General features: G+C 32.2%; 1 protein-coding gene across 1 annotated transcript in view; it reads left to right on the forward strand.

Annotated features, from left to right (window-relative positions):
* The first annotated feature begins 6 nt into the window (after window positions 1-6).
* Window positions 7-18,075, forward strand: part of LOC112693247 (thymocyte selection-associated high mobility group box protein TOX-like) — a 107,984-nt gene continuing 89,915 nt past the window's right edge. Inside the window, exon 1 of the mRNA XM_025568227.1 lies at window positions 7-539. Within this exon, the coding sequence (XP_025424012.1) occupies window positions 471-539 (69 nt within the window). The 5' untranslated portion in view covers window positions 7-470. The remainder of the gene's footprint in view (window positions 540-18,075) is intronic.

Below are 18,075 nucleotides of genomic sequence, written 5' to 3' on the forward strand. Positions count from 1 at the left end.
CGAAATTTGGTTTTTGGTTTTTTTTTTTTTTTATTGTTTTCCGTGTTCGACGCACTCCGCGGCCGCTCGACCGCCATTGCCATCGTCGCTTGTGTTTTGGAAATCAAAATAATCGTCGGTTTTCGGGTTTTTCCTTACCGTTCGCTCCGCGGTCCACTCCGCAGACCGAATCTGGACGGCTACCGTGCACCTGCCTACCGCTTGGTACCGATTATTTCCGTGGTAAATGTTGTAACCGCGTTCGGATTCTCTCTGCCGTTCCTCTCGTCCGAGTTATCAAATACACGAGTGAAGTGCTTTTTACGTGAAACATAATATTTTATTTTCGTTCATACCTACGGTCTGAATTTGTTTTATTTTTTTTTTCTTCCGATCGTCCATATCGTTTCATTTATATGTTTTGCGATTTCTGCCGGCCGTTAACAGTCCTAGGAACGCCTAGGACGTCGTATTAAATATTAGTGCGAAACATGGAAGCTACTTATTGCATTGGAAACGACGTTGACGTATGCCGAATGTTCGACCAATATTTATATAAGGTAAATACGATGTTTGATATTACTATTAGTTTCCTCTGCTGGATTAAAATCCACAAACAAAATTTAGGACGCTATAGGAATTTTTTTTTTTTGTTTTTAATTTTATTTCTGTTTCGTAATTAATTATTCCTACGGAATTTTAAAAAAAAAAAAATAATTTCATATTATTTAATTAATTATGAAAATTATTCAGCGTCCGCTGAATCGGTCACACAACGCACTTAGGATATAAATTACTAACTGAAAACCGGTTTTATTGGTATTTTGTTTTATTTTTCAATGATTAATTTACTACTTGAAAATAAGCAGAAAAGGTTCGTTAAAATAATAATCGATTTCATATATATATTTGTATATTCGTTACGAGTCGAATAAAATCTGGGAGATTGATTTTATGTAATAAAAAAAAAAATATATAATTATAAATAAATAAAATTGTGTGGTTGAAAGAACGTTGGTATAACAACGATTAATGAATTAACCACTGGTACCCGTGTCGGGTCAACCAACCATGACCTTGGTTGGCCTTGAACCTACCACAGCCAGCATCCTGAGACATATGTTATATGAACACCTCGATCACTTAGGAATTTCACATTTCAATATCGAATCCAATAATAGTAAAATCAAATAATCATAAGAAAAAAAATTTAACAATTCCGATGAACCTCACTCTGAATTTACAATAAAAACTAATAGTTTTAACGTTTTATTTGATCTTTCGCTATTACAATTTACATCTACAGGTATATCGGCCGCTATACCGATTATTATAATACTATTACATTATATTTTAATTCATAAATATACAGTGTATATTATACACGTTATAATTTACTGCTTGACCCGCGTCCATCAGCCATTGGAATTATGCGTGCAATTGAAATTAAAGTTCAAATTCGTTCACACAAAAATTTAAATTTCTCTTAATACTATAGTGCATAGGTTCCCAAAGTGTGCGCCGCGATGTATGTATAAGGGCGCCGCGCCGTCATGAAATACTATCGGGTCTAACATTTTCCTTATGATTAGTCATGCTATGACTTAGAGAAGGGCGCCCTGAAAAAACCTTGGATCAAAAAGGGTGCCTTGAGTCGAAAAAAATTGGGAAGCACTGCTATAGTGGTTCATCTGCATCAAGTAGATCGCTAATCAATCTCTTGTTAAAGGATCCGGGTGATATTTAATCATTTATACAGATTATTAGGAGTAGTTATAGGTGGGTATAGCATTTTGTCCTGAAAAATGTGATTGCCGTCATGGCGTAGAAATTCTTTTCCTTGTTTTTCCCATGATGGGATGACGAGAAGTATTGAAAACCGGCTCCATTAACCACACTCGCTGCTGACGAACACATGTTGTAAACAATCATTCGATTTCTTCTCTTTGCTTTGTTAGCCACACACACAGTTTGTAACAACTGGCACAACAAAAAGTCAAATAATAATAAAAATAATAATAATAATAAAATATTATAAAAATAAATATGAACATTATTGAGATGATTTTATTTTTGTCTCATTTTCGTTCTCTCTCTATTTCTCTTTCGAGTTATTTTCTATTGTATGTTAATACTCTTTATATATGTATATATATTTCATATATAATACATGTATACAATTTATATTACAGCAACACGATAAGAGACTTAAAATAAAGATTCAGAATAATTTATTAGATCGCTTTGTGCTTCCACCAGTACTTTATTACCCGGGGACTTATTAAAAAAAAGAGTCAAGTGTAAGCACACGTCATGACCTTTTTTCCCTCTCTGTCTCAACGTGTCTCTCACTCGTTCCCTGTACGTTTTTTAATGTACATTTTTTATTACTTGGCCGGGGGTTTTCTGATTTAATGGTAATAAAAAGTGTTCTATCCATGAATACTAATTGGTTCATTACGTTTCGATTTAAATTCATTTTATTTTCATGTTACATTTAGATTCCAATCTAATAAATCGAACAGCAATATTTTTTCTTGTCTCATCTACTTTTTAGAAAAAAATACCGTGATATGAACAATACATTTATTATACTTATTTATTACATGTTTAATTATATTCCTCGTTATATTCTAAATAAACGTGTTCCCACATACATTTCACGATAGTGATAATTTTAATTTTGAGATGGTTTCTGCAACCAGTAAACGCATTATGATTTATAATGAATGTCATTATTCCAAATATCTTTGTAGTCTATGGGTTATGAAAAATTTCGAGTAGTGTAATAATAATACTAATAATAATAACTGTAGTTTATAAGAAAAATATTTATATTGGATTAAACCATTATGAACTAATTTTCCAAATTAAATTACATTGAACAATGGTTCAGGAAATTTTTCAAAATATGTAACTGACTGAAAATTAAAACTTGGTAACAATATAAACACCTGTGAGAACAACAGCCCAGGTATGATTGGATAATGAACGAACAGCAATGGGTTAAAAGAAAAAAAATGTAGGTATGTACATAAATGCTAGTGTTTCGGTGAATTTTATGGTCTTAAAATTCCGTTACGTAATCACTGCTCTTAGAATTAGGTTTAACAATATAAAAGTATCTAACAAAACCAATCGTCCTTTGGAAATCCACTAATTTCCGCATATTAAATAATACCAGTTAAAATTATTGTTAAAATATACATCATAAACGGGACCATAAATTTATATTATAACATTTTGTATTTAAATAGTAAACATTAGGTATAGAAGAACAATAATTATTATTATTACCAATATTCATCAGTTTTCAACCTCTACTCGTTGAGCTATCACGTTTATAGTTTTTTTAAAACATTGCACCGGATGACCTCGGTATGTGTTTTACGCGAATCATTTTTAAAGTGGGTATTATTATTGATTTTCAATTTAATAAATACCTTTAGTTAATTTTGTTTATTCATAATCGTTATTAGTCAATGGAGTTATATTGATAAAAATTAAGTATATTAATGATGCGCCGTAAAAGTATAATGGATTTATTTTCAATATTAATTAGTGTTTACTGATTTTAAATCACAAATCGTTGTAAAAGAAAAAAATATATAAAATAAAAGTATAGAAATGTCATTATAAGTGTTACACATAAACATATACAAATAACCTCGGAAAAACTGTGGAATTTATATTTCCATTAAATAAATTCTGAACAAAAAATTATTGAGAAAAAATATGACTGCGTGGATAGTTTATTATCACAATCAACCTTGATATTTATTGAATATATAAAAAAGTCTATAAAATGTATATTTAACTATTTTTATTTATTTTTATATTAATATAAATTTAAAAGAAAACATCACGTACCAATATATTATTATATAAAACGTCTTATTTAAATACATGTAATGTTTTCTTTTTTTATGAATTAATTCTCGTTAAGTTTCATTTTACTTAAACGTTCTTTGAGTTCTTCGACAAAATCAATTTTCAAGTTTTTAACTTTCATTTTTGGGTCACTTTTTTCGACATATTTCTTTTGGTTAACTGTTGGTTGTACGTTATTAACAATTGAATGTTGATAACTCTGTAGTGTGGGCGCGCAGGGAATCTGTGAATTGACCATGTGTCTTATTGTCGTATCCAGAACAGTATGTTGTCGCTTTATAAACTTGGGTTCGGGTAGTCCGTTACTATCACCGTCCGCGTGTCCGAAAATTTCCGGGAGTTGTTGAACTCGATTGCCGTTGTTTTCAATTGTAACCCACACAACGTGTTGCAAAGTAGATAAGTCATAAACCTTGACCGTTTCCAAATTTACCGGCTGGTATATCACTGCAAAAATAAATAAAAATAAACCATCGTATTTAAAATCCCATATCGTTCCATGTAATCGCGTGATTTCCACTAGTTTACATGACAGTCTAAGCGATTCAAAATAATTTGATTTTTGTGGAAATCTTTTTTAATTCCCAATTATTGTCGAAAATGTAAACATTTCCGAAATTGCATGGTACAAGCCAACGAGTTCACTAAGGGTGAATCATCAAAATGTAAACTTACAATCTCGGTATTAATGTACACATTTATTGAAATCTCAAAATATACAATGCTTCACGGAAAGTAAAGTTGGAAGACATTATTATTTCTGAGAAATGTATTGTATAACATATGATGAAAAAATATAATATTATACTCATTGCAGAGCGAATACATCAACAGCTTGTTATATTAGTTTTTATGATAAAAAAAAAATCGTTCAACAAAGTAAAAACAAATTAATAAATAATAATCACCGTTATTATACACCTCCATTAATAAATTCTCCATATATTGTCGTTTAAGTAGTAATAATAAATTTGAATGGTCCACAATATTGAAAAATTAGAATTATGATATAGAAAAAAAAAGAAAACCGTTTTACGAATTGGAAAAACATGAAAATATTCTTACTTCGCTACCATTGACTGTATATCGTTGTAGTGCGAACATGAAACAATCGATTGTAACAAATGATAAGGATTTAATTTTCCAAGGAGTATTCCATGCATGTCATCGATGTAATATTTCAAAGATAGCTAGTAAACTAATAAACATGGTTGTTATGGTTATAACGTACTCATAACTGGTAAATCCCTTTGTGTTTATAAAATATATTTGTTTTCCGTAATTATAATATTTACTTTATTAAAAACTATTTTACTGTATTCAGTAAACGTGAGTTGAAAAAAATGTACAACATTTTGAAAATGGTTACCCCGGTTGATTGAAAATTAATTTCTTATATACATAATAAAGTGGAACGCAGACGTGACATTTATAAATAACTCTCATGCCAGCTAAAAAAAAAAAAAACGTATTTACTGAAAGTGTAATTATCAAATTAAAATATAAATTTAAAATTATTTAATTGTCGTGTATAACTATGTTATGGGATTTTTTGAATTTATTAGAATTGAAGAAAAAATATTGTGCTGAAATTTATTAACACAAGTGTTTTGTAATTGTTTCGGTTCTTGAAAATAGCGAAGAATATTGTATAACACATTGAATTATTATATTCAAAAATATAACTTCCTTATTGTCGTCCTTCCCTTTCGTCAAATAAAATATAAAATTGCATTTTTTTCCAATATCAAAGTATAATATATTATTATTTTCGTTGGGTGGCGTGTGGAGTGGAGGAGAAGATGATATGATAAAATACCTTTTTATAACTGAACGTGTGTGGTAATAATAAAACGTCACAAATATAAATCAAATAAGAAAATATCAAACAATGTTTTACTACTTGGGCTGCGGGAAATAAGAAAAAATAAGTTACACACAATTTCTAAATAAATGCCCATTTTTCCTCACAAAATATTATTTAATGTAATATGAATTCGATTTCAAGTGTCTCTTCAATGGATAATGGAAAAATGATGAACTCTTGCGTTAAAGATGAATTCTAAAAAACTACATGAAAGATGCATTATGCATTTTGGTATTTTAAATATTATTCCTCCGTACTTATATTCTACTTCATTCGATGTATTATATTATACTCAAATTATTTTGCTAGATAACGCATATTTTGCAGATAAATTTAATAAGCATTTTCTTGTTTCATGTCCCATACCAATAATGGAAAAATAATATACAATTTGAATACTCAATTTGTCATATTTTATCGTGACTTACGTAGTTATTATAATGATATATTATGTATTTTTAAAAACTCATTAATAAAATTAAATATTACATCTACTTTGTGAAATATATTACTACTATTTACGATATAGAGAAAGTAAAATTTAAGCTATTTATTTTGATCTTATCTTTTAGTTGTTTTTTTGAAAATAAATACGACTAAAATAAAAGTTGCATCGTGGCTTTAAAGTTTACAAGACGCACTGCAAGTAGGCCACATTCTTTTTCATACAATCTCCAGACGGTAACGCCCTGCAATATTGTTGCCAGTAAAACTTTTCATTTAATCTACTTGTGGTTAAATTGCATTTCAGTGTACCTAATTATTAATAAATTAATTAATTAATGAATCCTGTAATCGATATATTTAAATATTTTATTCCTGAAACCAGATTAATGACCATGTTGTATTTTAAACGGTGCTATAGACCAATCATGTTTAAGCATAGTAAAATAAACAACGATTTTACGTCATGGTGGTTTCATGTAACGCAACTGATCAATTGCTTTAAGAAAAAAAAACAATCAGGTACCACAGGCGTATACATTTCATTTCGACTAATATCCTCGTCTACACGACAAGAATAAATTACTAAAACTTATTACAATAATTAAATAATCCTGAAAACATACATAGACAGGCCGTTTAAAGTTTATTGTAAATTATGACACATTATTCTCTGGGCGATCGTTCCCTTTACCACCCTTTTCCGCCGAGTAACTTACGCCCTGCATCACTACCCATTGAACTCCGAAGATATAATTTTGTTTTCTCCTCGGTGCATTTTTATTTTATTTCATTTTATTATTATTATTATTTTTTGTTTTAATAGCACTATAAATCTTCGGACGAAATTATAGGAACGTACCAAATGAGAGAAATACACAATACAACATACGCCCACTTCAGAAACAATGACAACAATGCCAAAGCCTATTGTGTATGTTCCCTCTCATATATAGTCACTACCCTTTTGGTTCACTCTTCTAAAATACGTTCGATTTATGGCGATGCTTTTGTACGTTTATTCGGTAACCGTATACACACATATACGCGCGTAATGTTAATATGCACTCAAATCAAACTTGAAACCGTTCAGAATGAAAATTAAGTGGCAATCTAACGTAATGACGGTTGCACCGGGTTGCTTCGGGTGTAAAATTTTTATTTTCGATGTTTACATCGTATGCGCGTTCCGACGTTAAAATATATAATATTTGAAAACGAAAACATATCTAAAAAACCGAGACTTTAAATCTGTTTATTATGATAAATTTATTAGAACGATATTTTTTTCATCTTAGAAGTGTCCTGTAGTAGACTATATCTTTATATTATACAAAGTCTATCATGAATAAGAAAATAGCGAATATTATATCATATGTATTACCCATAATTATATTTATATTGAATCGTGCAAATGGATTATTGCCAAATGTGTATGTTACTGGTAGAAAAAAAAAATATTGAAGACGCATATTTTAATTTAAAATATGTTGTTTTCTTCAAATACATTTTTAAATTAAATTGATTGAAAATAAAACTTTTATTAATTTTATTTGAGTATAAATTCTAAGAAAATTATTCAAAAAATATTTGTATAAGACTTTTTTTTAAATTCACTAATTATGAATCCGTTTTCTTATTAAATATCATGTTTATTTATGAACTTCATTATGAATGGAAAATTATTTGTTGAATACATAAAATACATTTTTATTATTGTATTAAACAGTGGATTGTTAGAACCCCCTTTAATAAGTTTCAAACCATAGAAATAGTATTGAAATGCTTTGAATAAATTATAAAAAAATCAATACCGTCTCATAAAATAAACAAGAAGTGTACTTTGAATGTTATTAAAATTTTACCATAATCCCCTGTAGTTTATTATGGAAATAATTTGAATTAAAATAATTTCCATTCCATGTATTATATACCTAATGCTCTTGTTTATTTTTTTACGTTAATAAACATTTTACATAATTATATTTTTATATCATTATGGAAAGGTATACCTAATATCTCTACCAACGTTTAACCGTAATGTGTGTACATACGACTGATATACGTCGGGGCACTAGCATTTTTTTTCAAATCACTAATTGGCCAAAGTAAATATTTAGGTAAACTGTTTGAATTTTTACGGTGAGCAAATCTAGTAATATACAAGCACGTTGCACAGCAAATTCGAAATCTTAACGAAACCACGTTAGAACGTTACACGCTGTGATCCTCGTATACAAACCGTTTGACTAAGTTTTCGTATGTGATGATCGTGTTTTAATATAGTATGCATGGCTCATAGAAAAAAATATTATTCCGTTTGGCGAGTAAACATCTAGAGTGATTTTAAGTATTACTTTAAATTTCTTGTCAGGCGTGTGAGGGTATGCAGAGAACGTACATCGCGCTTACATGTGCCTATATTTCTGTGTGTATTTATATATATTCACTGACGTCATAAAACTTTATTTTTGTTCACTTTATTCGCCAGACATGAAGTTCACCAAAGTCGATATTTGCACAGCAATAATTCTAGGAGAAAAAAAATGCGTACGAGTTTCTGAAAACGGTCGAGAGTTGTGGATGGGCATGCGAAAGGACGGGCAGAAGAAGATAATATATAAAGTTTTTAAACATAAAAGACCTTTTTTATTCTAAATACATTATATTATATGTGTTTTTACTGTTATAAAAAGTATTCCTGACACGCGAACCATTAAGGAAGTAATAATTTTTGTTTCCACCACGAAAAAAAAAAAATACAAAAATAATAATAATAAACAACACACAAATTACAATTTAATTGATATTTATTGGCATAATAATGACGGAGCCCGAATAGGAACAATGTAACAATGGTGTTATTGCATTAACTAAGTGGACATTTCTAAATGTCTCTTCAGGGTTGTTTCAATTAGACTAGACGTATATGGCGCATTTACACACACACATACACACACACACACGTGTATACAGAATACTTCAATATCTTGTCTGCCTAACCGTATAAGGTAAGGTAAGATATACCGTAAGGTACTGTATTACCGTATATTTACAAATGTACGTATATATATATATATACATTACACATACACACACCCCATTGGACCCTGTCAGGCACCACCACCATGATCAGTCGTGCAATTTTAAACCAACTCGAAAACGCTGAAACCTGCGCGTGAGAACTTTTTCCTCCTCTATTTTCTAGTCAGAGATGAGTTTGATTCAAGAACAAAGTCCATATACATATACTTATTGTCTCTCCTTAACATGAATTATTTTCCTATAAAATACATCAAAACAATTGATTATCATATGCGAAATATACAACGGTGATTACGTGACGGAAAACCATCGCGATACGATATGCAGGCGTACGCCTCTTCGTATTTTCCACCAAAATAATCGTGGTTACTGAATCATTATATTACATAATATGATGTCGTTGCGGGTACGTAGTTCATTGTTCAAACAGCTGCGGCTGCAGATTGTCTAAATGAAATAAAAAAAACAACGATATAATAATGCACACATCACCAACCGAAAATTCATTCGCAATGGATTTTCACAAACGCTGTCTGATCACAGTATAATATATTTATGTGTATATATATATATCATTTTCGGACACCACTTTGTCTAATACAAACGTAAGAAATAATATCAAACCCGCGTATACTAATTTACTTGTTCCGATGAGCGATTCGCACGGCGTGAACCGTGTCAATCTATTCCGCGCTGCAATAAAAAGGCAACGCGGTGATATTATTATCATAATATACAGCGAACAACTATGGCTCACTAGTCGTTTACAGACCAAAAAAGAATTAAAACCGTTTCGATTTTATCTCCGCAGCTCGTTTTACGGTTATTAGACCGATATCAGCGTTGTCGTACAAATCGTAATGTACACGCGTATCTTATTACGTTCTAATGGACGGTAACATATATACTTGTATTATTCGTTAAAATGAGGTTTCAAGTGTATTTCGTGTACTTGATTGTTTTTATTTCCACTCGCACGTTATTCGATTCACCGTGACCCCATCGTCGCGGTGACCAACACTTTACCGTGCGATGTTGCCAACCATTTTTTACACTACCGTCCCTATACCGTACGACGTACAGTCTTTGTGGAATACGTGCGGTGCATAATATACTTCATATGTTATAATATAGTTGCTGCGCGTCACGTGGCCGTAATATATTATACCAGCATTGGTTGTTATTAGTCACAATTAACGTCGATTAATAATTCAAGTAAGTACAAGTAACGACAGTGATAATAATAACGATCGTTCCGATGTTATTAGTGACGCGCAACGAATTACATTTAATGTAAAACGTCATTATAATAACAGTGGGTAATACGGTACGGATATGGTAAACCGAATGAAAAAAAACATCTGATTTCCTATTAAATCCGAGTGTTGGAGTTGACGATAGTTAACAATTAATAAATAAATAAGTTTATAACGGGGTGGAAAAAGAAGTCAACGGAACTTTGATTCGTGTCACCGCGGCGTTGTGTAACCGAACACGGCGAACGGACGATTTACAGGCGTCCGAGGAAGGGTTTATTCACCACCGACTGTCGTGTGTCGCGTTGGACACGTGCACCGAAGACGACCGCCGCAAACGATCTGTTGCAGTCATCCGATCCATCCCGTAGCGCTCTTACAACACAATATTATATAATAGTGCACCGATGATCGCGTTCGGAGGCATCAAAACACTATGCGCGCGTGCACGCAGTTTTCGTACCGGTAACACTATACAGCATCTTCTCGCGACGAACTAATACGAATCTTTATATACTTATATAGATCGGCACACGAGTGGTCTGCGGTGTATTGTTTTGTTGTGCTGTTGAGCGCGTGTGGTCGGACGACGGGACACGGCGGACGCGCCAGATGGCTAGTCCACGACACGCACGCACTGCGCGGCGCCTTCGCGCCAACAACAGGTGATGGTTTCGGACGAGCAGAAGACCCTGTGACTGTTGCACGGGTACACCTGTACCACACACACACGCACGCACACATCGGGCGGGTGTAGAGTGTAACGTATATGTTCGCGTCGATGGCTGTGAGGTGATGAGTGGCGCGGAGGGAAGGAGCAGGAGAAATAAAACGAAATCGTCGGAAAAAAAAAAAAAAATTGACGAAAATATATAACACTCGCGTACACCGCGGGGACGAGAGTAGGTATACGTTTATGGTGTCTTACAGTTTTGTGTATAATAAATAAACGTATAGGTTAGGTATATTGTAGCCGTTACGCGTTGGTCGTGCGGATCGCGGGTGGGCCCCGGGGGTACGGATTACCTGCGAGTGCCAGACGGACGGTTTTTTTCCTCTCCGTTACACTCTGCTCCGCCCATCCCTCCACGACCGTCCTGAACGCGCGTGCGATTCTCAATCGCGTCGTCTGCTGTCCTCGCTATCCACCGCCACGCCGATCCGTCCTTTCACGCTCCGTGCCACGCACCCCCCCCCACCGGTGATCTACCCCTTGGCTCGATTCATTTCGTCCAAACTCACCCCAAATAATAATGGCCTCGACGGCGGATCGGTGTCGACGGTAACGGCGGTGGTGGTGACGGCGGCCACGGTTCGTGCACAGCCGCCGACCCACCCCAACGGTACGTTTTCCGAGGTCATGGTTTTTACACGTGCATCGCGTATACCGCGGTAGTAGTGGTTGCCACCGTCGCCGCCGCAGACGTGAATCCTCGATACAGCACGTGGACAAAACGCCGCCGCAGGAGACTGTGTACACACACAAACTTTCCCCGTATTTATACTTAACGTTATTGTTGTATCGCACTCGTCGTAAGAGCATAAAACTCGTATCAACATTTTACTACAAAGTTCTTTTTATACTTTTTTTGTTGTTGTGGTGAACCGTTTATTGGTCGTAGTATATAATTTGCTATCGATGTGCTACATTATTTAAACAACGTGTGTGTATGTATTATATTTGTGTAAATAGATGTCCATAATGGCCGCACTGCAGTGTTTGCTCGACAGTCGTTTTAGTTGACAGCCTTTAATTTAAAAATATTCAACAATTAAAAATTGTCATTCGTCGCCACCCTAATTTATTATTCTCGATAACGCACTGCTTTATCAGTTATTACCATGTTTTGTCATCGTTATGTTCGCTCGCTATCGTCTTTGTTTTAAATTAATGTACCCACTATAATATTATAACACTAATGTGTTTTTATCTATTTTTTCGTGACAATGGTGACAGGCGTATCTATTTATTTTTTTCTAAGTAAACTCGGATTTTATCGTTAACAACTTCTCATATAGGTTAGAATTTAAACGTAATCTTAAGTGTTTGTTACCAATAGAATATATTATATTCCAAGCGTTCAGTGTACTAAACATTTTTTCTTTTTTTTTTTCGAGATACCATAGCAGTTATCTTATCTTTTATTAAAAGCATTACATAAATAACATTTATTACGTTGACGGATCTTCTTGACAGGTTTCGGTTAATTTACTTTAGACTAATTTAAAATTAAAATAGAACAACCACACGGTTTTTTTTTCTACGCGCAGCTGTATTTTTAATTGGTATTTTCAAAACGGGCATGTGAGTGATTAGTCACTTAAGCAGGTGGAATTATTTTAATACGTTGGCATATACAATTTACTATTATGAGTATGCTTGTGTCAAAATCGAAGTCTACGCGTTATTCATGAATTATTCGTAACGACTGTATTATAGGTTATAATATCATTATGTTGTTCCATAGACAAATTCACGTAATACCATTTAACTTTAAGAATGATAAAAAATTTGTCTTTCCAAACCTATTCAATTTGATTTCTTTTAAATAGTTTATACAATGGGTACAATGATTTTGTACGCAGCAATCATATTAATATGCAGACAAAGTTTAATTTCCCAGTTAAAACCTTATTCAGTAGGATTAAATGACCTTGTCAAGTTATATCTTTAATAAAACTATTTTACATGTATTTTAATATACAGATATATTTTTATTTTTTTTTTATTGGGGGGGGGGGGTAAAACCACTTTAACAACAACATCTAGTTTTTGGTATGTATTTATATACATATACTCGGCATACAAATAACTATTAATAAACTGATCAACTATAAAATAGTCATGAGTAAAACATTTTATCATGACATTTAAAATTACATTTGCAACACTATTCTTTTTAACATACAAAGAATGTTAATTATATTATAAACATTTCCTGGAAGGGGGTTTTTTTTTGGACAACTTATATTTTACTATCATAAATTGGTATACGTAAATTTATTTTTTAACCACTCATTTATTTGCTTAGCAATCATTTTTTTACACGGCAATGTGAAATAAAAAAAAATGATTATCGTTTTATAATCTCCGGCGGACTACCTGTACCTCTAAAACACCTCCTATTACTGTCTCGCATCATACGTGCGGTCCGCAAATATTGTGATAAGTTACAGCGGAATGTGTTTATATTCGCAAGCGATCATCATTATCATCATAATAATAAGAGTAGTAGTTTTAGTAATAATAGATACGTTATAGGTGATAGTTATTTATCATCCGGCGAAGTTTCCGCAAATAATTGTCGTCCGCAACGGACAAGAACGTAACCTGAGAAAACCGCACGCGCTCACGCGATTACATTACCGTGTGTCGGCCACCGAGACGGGGTTGCAACGGCAGTAGAACCCGTGTTCCGCTCGAATAGGTACTCGCTCGTCCGACGTATTCGCACGCGACGATCGCGTCGCGTGCGCATCGGATACCGCGAACACGGTAACTGATAACAAACACAATACTCCACCGCTACAGCGGTACAATGCGAAATCGAGTTGCACCGATCGTTTATCCGATCCGACTTTCTGTCATTTCCGCGGCACGGCTGTGGATTTAAATTTGATTATTTCGATTCCGCGTTTGCCGGGCATATTATAATACCCCGTTTGTGTACGTCGCATAATACGATTATGCCGATGGCGCACAGAGTTTCGGTGCTTAACACCCGGTACGGCTGAGGTAGGGTTAGGCCGATAAATATCAGCGTAACATAATTATGTGCGTATACGTAACACTAAACGTTTTACGGACGCGCACGTGTTGTTAAGTACGTGACGGAATAAAATAACTAAGTCTACAACTCGAAACGCGGTATATCTCGTCGCTTTCAATTTCCAGACCGTTCAGGGGCTCATTTTCCTTTTCGAGGCAAATGGCCGCTTACCACGAGCTCATCCGGAGCAGAGTTGAAGAATCGAAACGCTTTCATCAAAATATTATTCGAGGCGGTCGTTAAACCAAGCGTTCGTTTCCAGAGTCTATCATTCGATGACGACGTGCGGACAATTATATCGGGAGGACCGCGCTTTCGTATGCGGGTGGGCACGATTGAGTAAATTATTATTTTTATCGGAAGGGGAATTATTTTTTCCGACTGTTTATTCCGGTTTAATTCGTTTTTATTTAAATTCTAAAGAATACATGTATGCATGTATAATGATTATTAATTTCCACGCACTCACGAGTTATTAAAGATATGAGGAAATAGTAATATTAATCTGTCCAGAACTGTATAAATGTATTATATACACTGGCGATCATTGGCGAACAATCCGTATATGTACATTATGTGTGGTATCATACATTAGAACAGATACACCATTGTACTCGAATCACAATCATTCCTAAACAGCCACGACACGACGTTTTTAACCTAGTTTTTAATTTAGTTTTTTTTTTTTATGTTACCCGCGTTCGATTGGGATCAAATATTATAGTATTTCGTATTATTATCGTATAACGAGTGTAAAATATTATACTTCCTAATACACATCAATAACCCCGGCTATATGTAAGATAATTTGTCTTCGAATTGAACCCACTCCTGAAACCCGTATGCGTAGCAGAACGCTCTTAATTAATTGATTTTCCGATTGTAATTAACTATCAAGGACGTTATCACTCGTTCGTAAAGTATGAATCATGTGGTGACGTGTACTTATATAACATGTTCATCAGTTCGTACATTTCATATTGCAACGTAATTGGTTTTTTCCTTAAATCGATAAATTATCGGTACACTGTTAATAATCTATGGTTATTCGATCGCGGTTTCTTCGCATCACAAACACTTAACGCTGAAACAGGTGCATCATGAACGTGCTCAACTGATCCGAAACTTATGATTTTGGGTATATTACACGGTAGCGCATGGTGTCTGTGGTTGTGGCCGAATTGTGGTTTCAACGAAATGTACACACACAGTCACGTCGTAGCGGTACTATGATGTGTATTTACGATTTATAATATTCAATTTTAGGTTTACTGTTTTGTTCATGCAATTATTGGGTGACAATCAGTAAATTAGTCATTTGTATTAGATGAACAATGAACCATTTTGCTAATGTTCGTTGTTAATAATTTATTTTCAATTAAAAAAAAAAAAAAAAGGTTTTAACGAATTGTACGGGAGGGGGAAGAAATGGAAGAGGAAAAGGAATGGGCGTAGAGGACTGGGGCATGGTCTCCTTCACGGTTTGTTAGCTTCATCATACGATTACTTTGTTGCACTATTCAAAGAATGTTCTCCGTTCATTGTTGCCCATTGTTAATGCTTCCATTTGAATAATATTACACATAGACGCACTTGTTTTTCCCCTTCTCTTAATAAATCATATTTTTTATTCCAAATATACAACTTAATTGCGAAAAAAATGAGAACGGCTATAATTTCAATGGAAAATGAGGTCGACGATGGAAATGGTGTTCCGTGTAATAATTTTTACACCAAGAAAATAAAATGTGTTCAAATGTTTTCAACATTTTATGAGAACACGTTTAAAATTAGCTGTTAGTTTTTAAAAATAATGTGTTACATAATAGTCGTATTTTGTCGGTGTTAAACTATTTGATTTTCACTCGAAGGGGGTTGAATTTAAATGACTAAATTTATCATTAATAATATGTGGTTTATTTTTCATTCTTTCTTTTCGAAAACTGACTAACAACTGTGACGTTTCTTCATCTCTTAACACATAAGACTTTATAGCATATGATAAATTGAAATGGAAATGAATTGGTTTTGAATTTCACTGGTATTGCTCAGCCACATCAATAACAAAGTAATAAAAATAATTTGTATTCAGTCTTGACGTTCAGGGGATCTTATAGAGGACCAGTTTAACATTACATTATGTTAGTTCTATTGAAGGTCTAGTGGTTATTCCATAGAATTTTGATCGTTTTCAAACTGACGTCGCTTTTAAAATCATTACTTAATTATGTTCTTACAAATATTTCGAGATCTGTAAAGCATATTAGACAAAACGATTTTGTTGAGTATCAAAAAATGGGCTTTGAATTTATTTGAATTTATTTGAAAAATAATTTCTTGATTTTATTTGTAATTTTTTTTTTTTATACAAAAAAATTACTATTCATATTTCTGCAAAATATATATTAATAAAACTTTTTATTGATTGAAATGCTTTCAATGCTGTTTTAATCAATTAATATTTTATTATTCTCTACAAGCATAGAACGATTCGTAAATAAATTTATTAAAGAGGAATAAATGTGATTTTATGATTTCCGACTATGTTATATATGTTTTCTAAGTGAATTTTTGATTAACTTTTGTCGAATATAATTAAGTTTTTAATTAAAATCTTAGAATTTCCTGAAATCAAATTAAATTGTTTATAATGTTTAGGGAATAAGGACTCTAATTTCTAAAAGGATATTTCATTTGATGTAAAAGCAATAAGTTAATTAAGTTTTCGTCAATGAAAGTATACGTAAACTTTTATCTTTGTACTTCGTAATATTTCAATTACATGTATGCCTTGCTACTGACTAAATTAAATAAATTATCATATACTTAAGAATTAATTATAAATTGAACAATTTTAATATTAATTTTATCTTAATAAGAAACATTTTAATTATTTGTTCATATCAAATAATAAAATTAATATATGCATAATAACTGGTTTAAATATATTTTTAAAATATCATACTTAAAAACAATTAAATTTTTTTCTATAAAATCTAGTGAAATTAATGGACAATAATATGTCTGTAAAAATATGGTAATTTATTAATAACAATTTGTTAAAAAATGTCAATAGTAAAGTTTTTCTGTTATATTTTCAAATAATAATTGTTATAACTTCCTCTTTTCTTAGCTTAACGGTCTTATAATTATCATATCTTTTAATTATTTTTATAACTTACTTATTGTAATTATAACTGAAAATTATCTACGTAATCTATACTAATTGTATGTGCATATGCATGTTTTTTGTTTGCCGTAAACATAGTGTTGAATAATAAATACCAAAGAAACACCTAATGTTTAATAATTATCAATATAATGGTTATTAAATATAATTATAGCTGTCAATTATTGTATGGATTTTTTATATGATTATATATAAAACAATAATATAAATAAGAAAAAAAATTTCTATCTAAAAATGTAGCAAAAGAATGTAAAAACGTATAAGAAGGAGTCATATCATTTAATTTTATTGTTTTTCATCATATTGTTTCTAGATTTAGGGAAATACATTTTGTTTTTAATGAAAATCCTCGTAATATTCTATGATTTAGAAAAAATAATTAATTTGCATTTTTGGAAATAATTCTTGTTTAGACGTATAACTTATTTATGCATTTTAAATAGTGTATTGAGAGTGCATTTTAAGAACTGTTCTTTGTGTATAAACGCATATTTTACCAAACTGGAATCGAGCCAGGGGAAGTTCTTGGAATTTAAACGTCGTATTTTCACCTTGAACCGGTTATCTGTATGAGTTTCATATAGATATTAATATGCATAGATGTATTATAATGTTATATTTAAGTCGCTATGA

Source organism: Sipha flava, unplaced genomic scaffold (genome assembly GCF_003268045.1).
Source record: "Sipha flava isolate LNK unplaced genomic scaffold, YSA_version1 82_pilon_pilon, whole genome shotgun sequence".
In the NCBI taxonomy this organism is placed as follows: domain Eukaryota; kingdom Metazoa; phylum Arthropoda; class Insecta; order Hemiptera; family Aphididae; genus Sipha; species Sipha flava.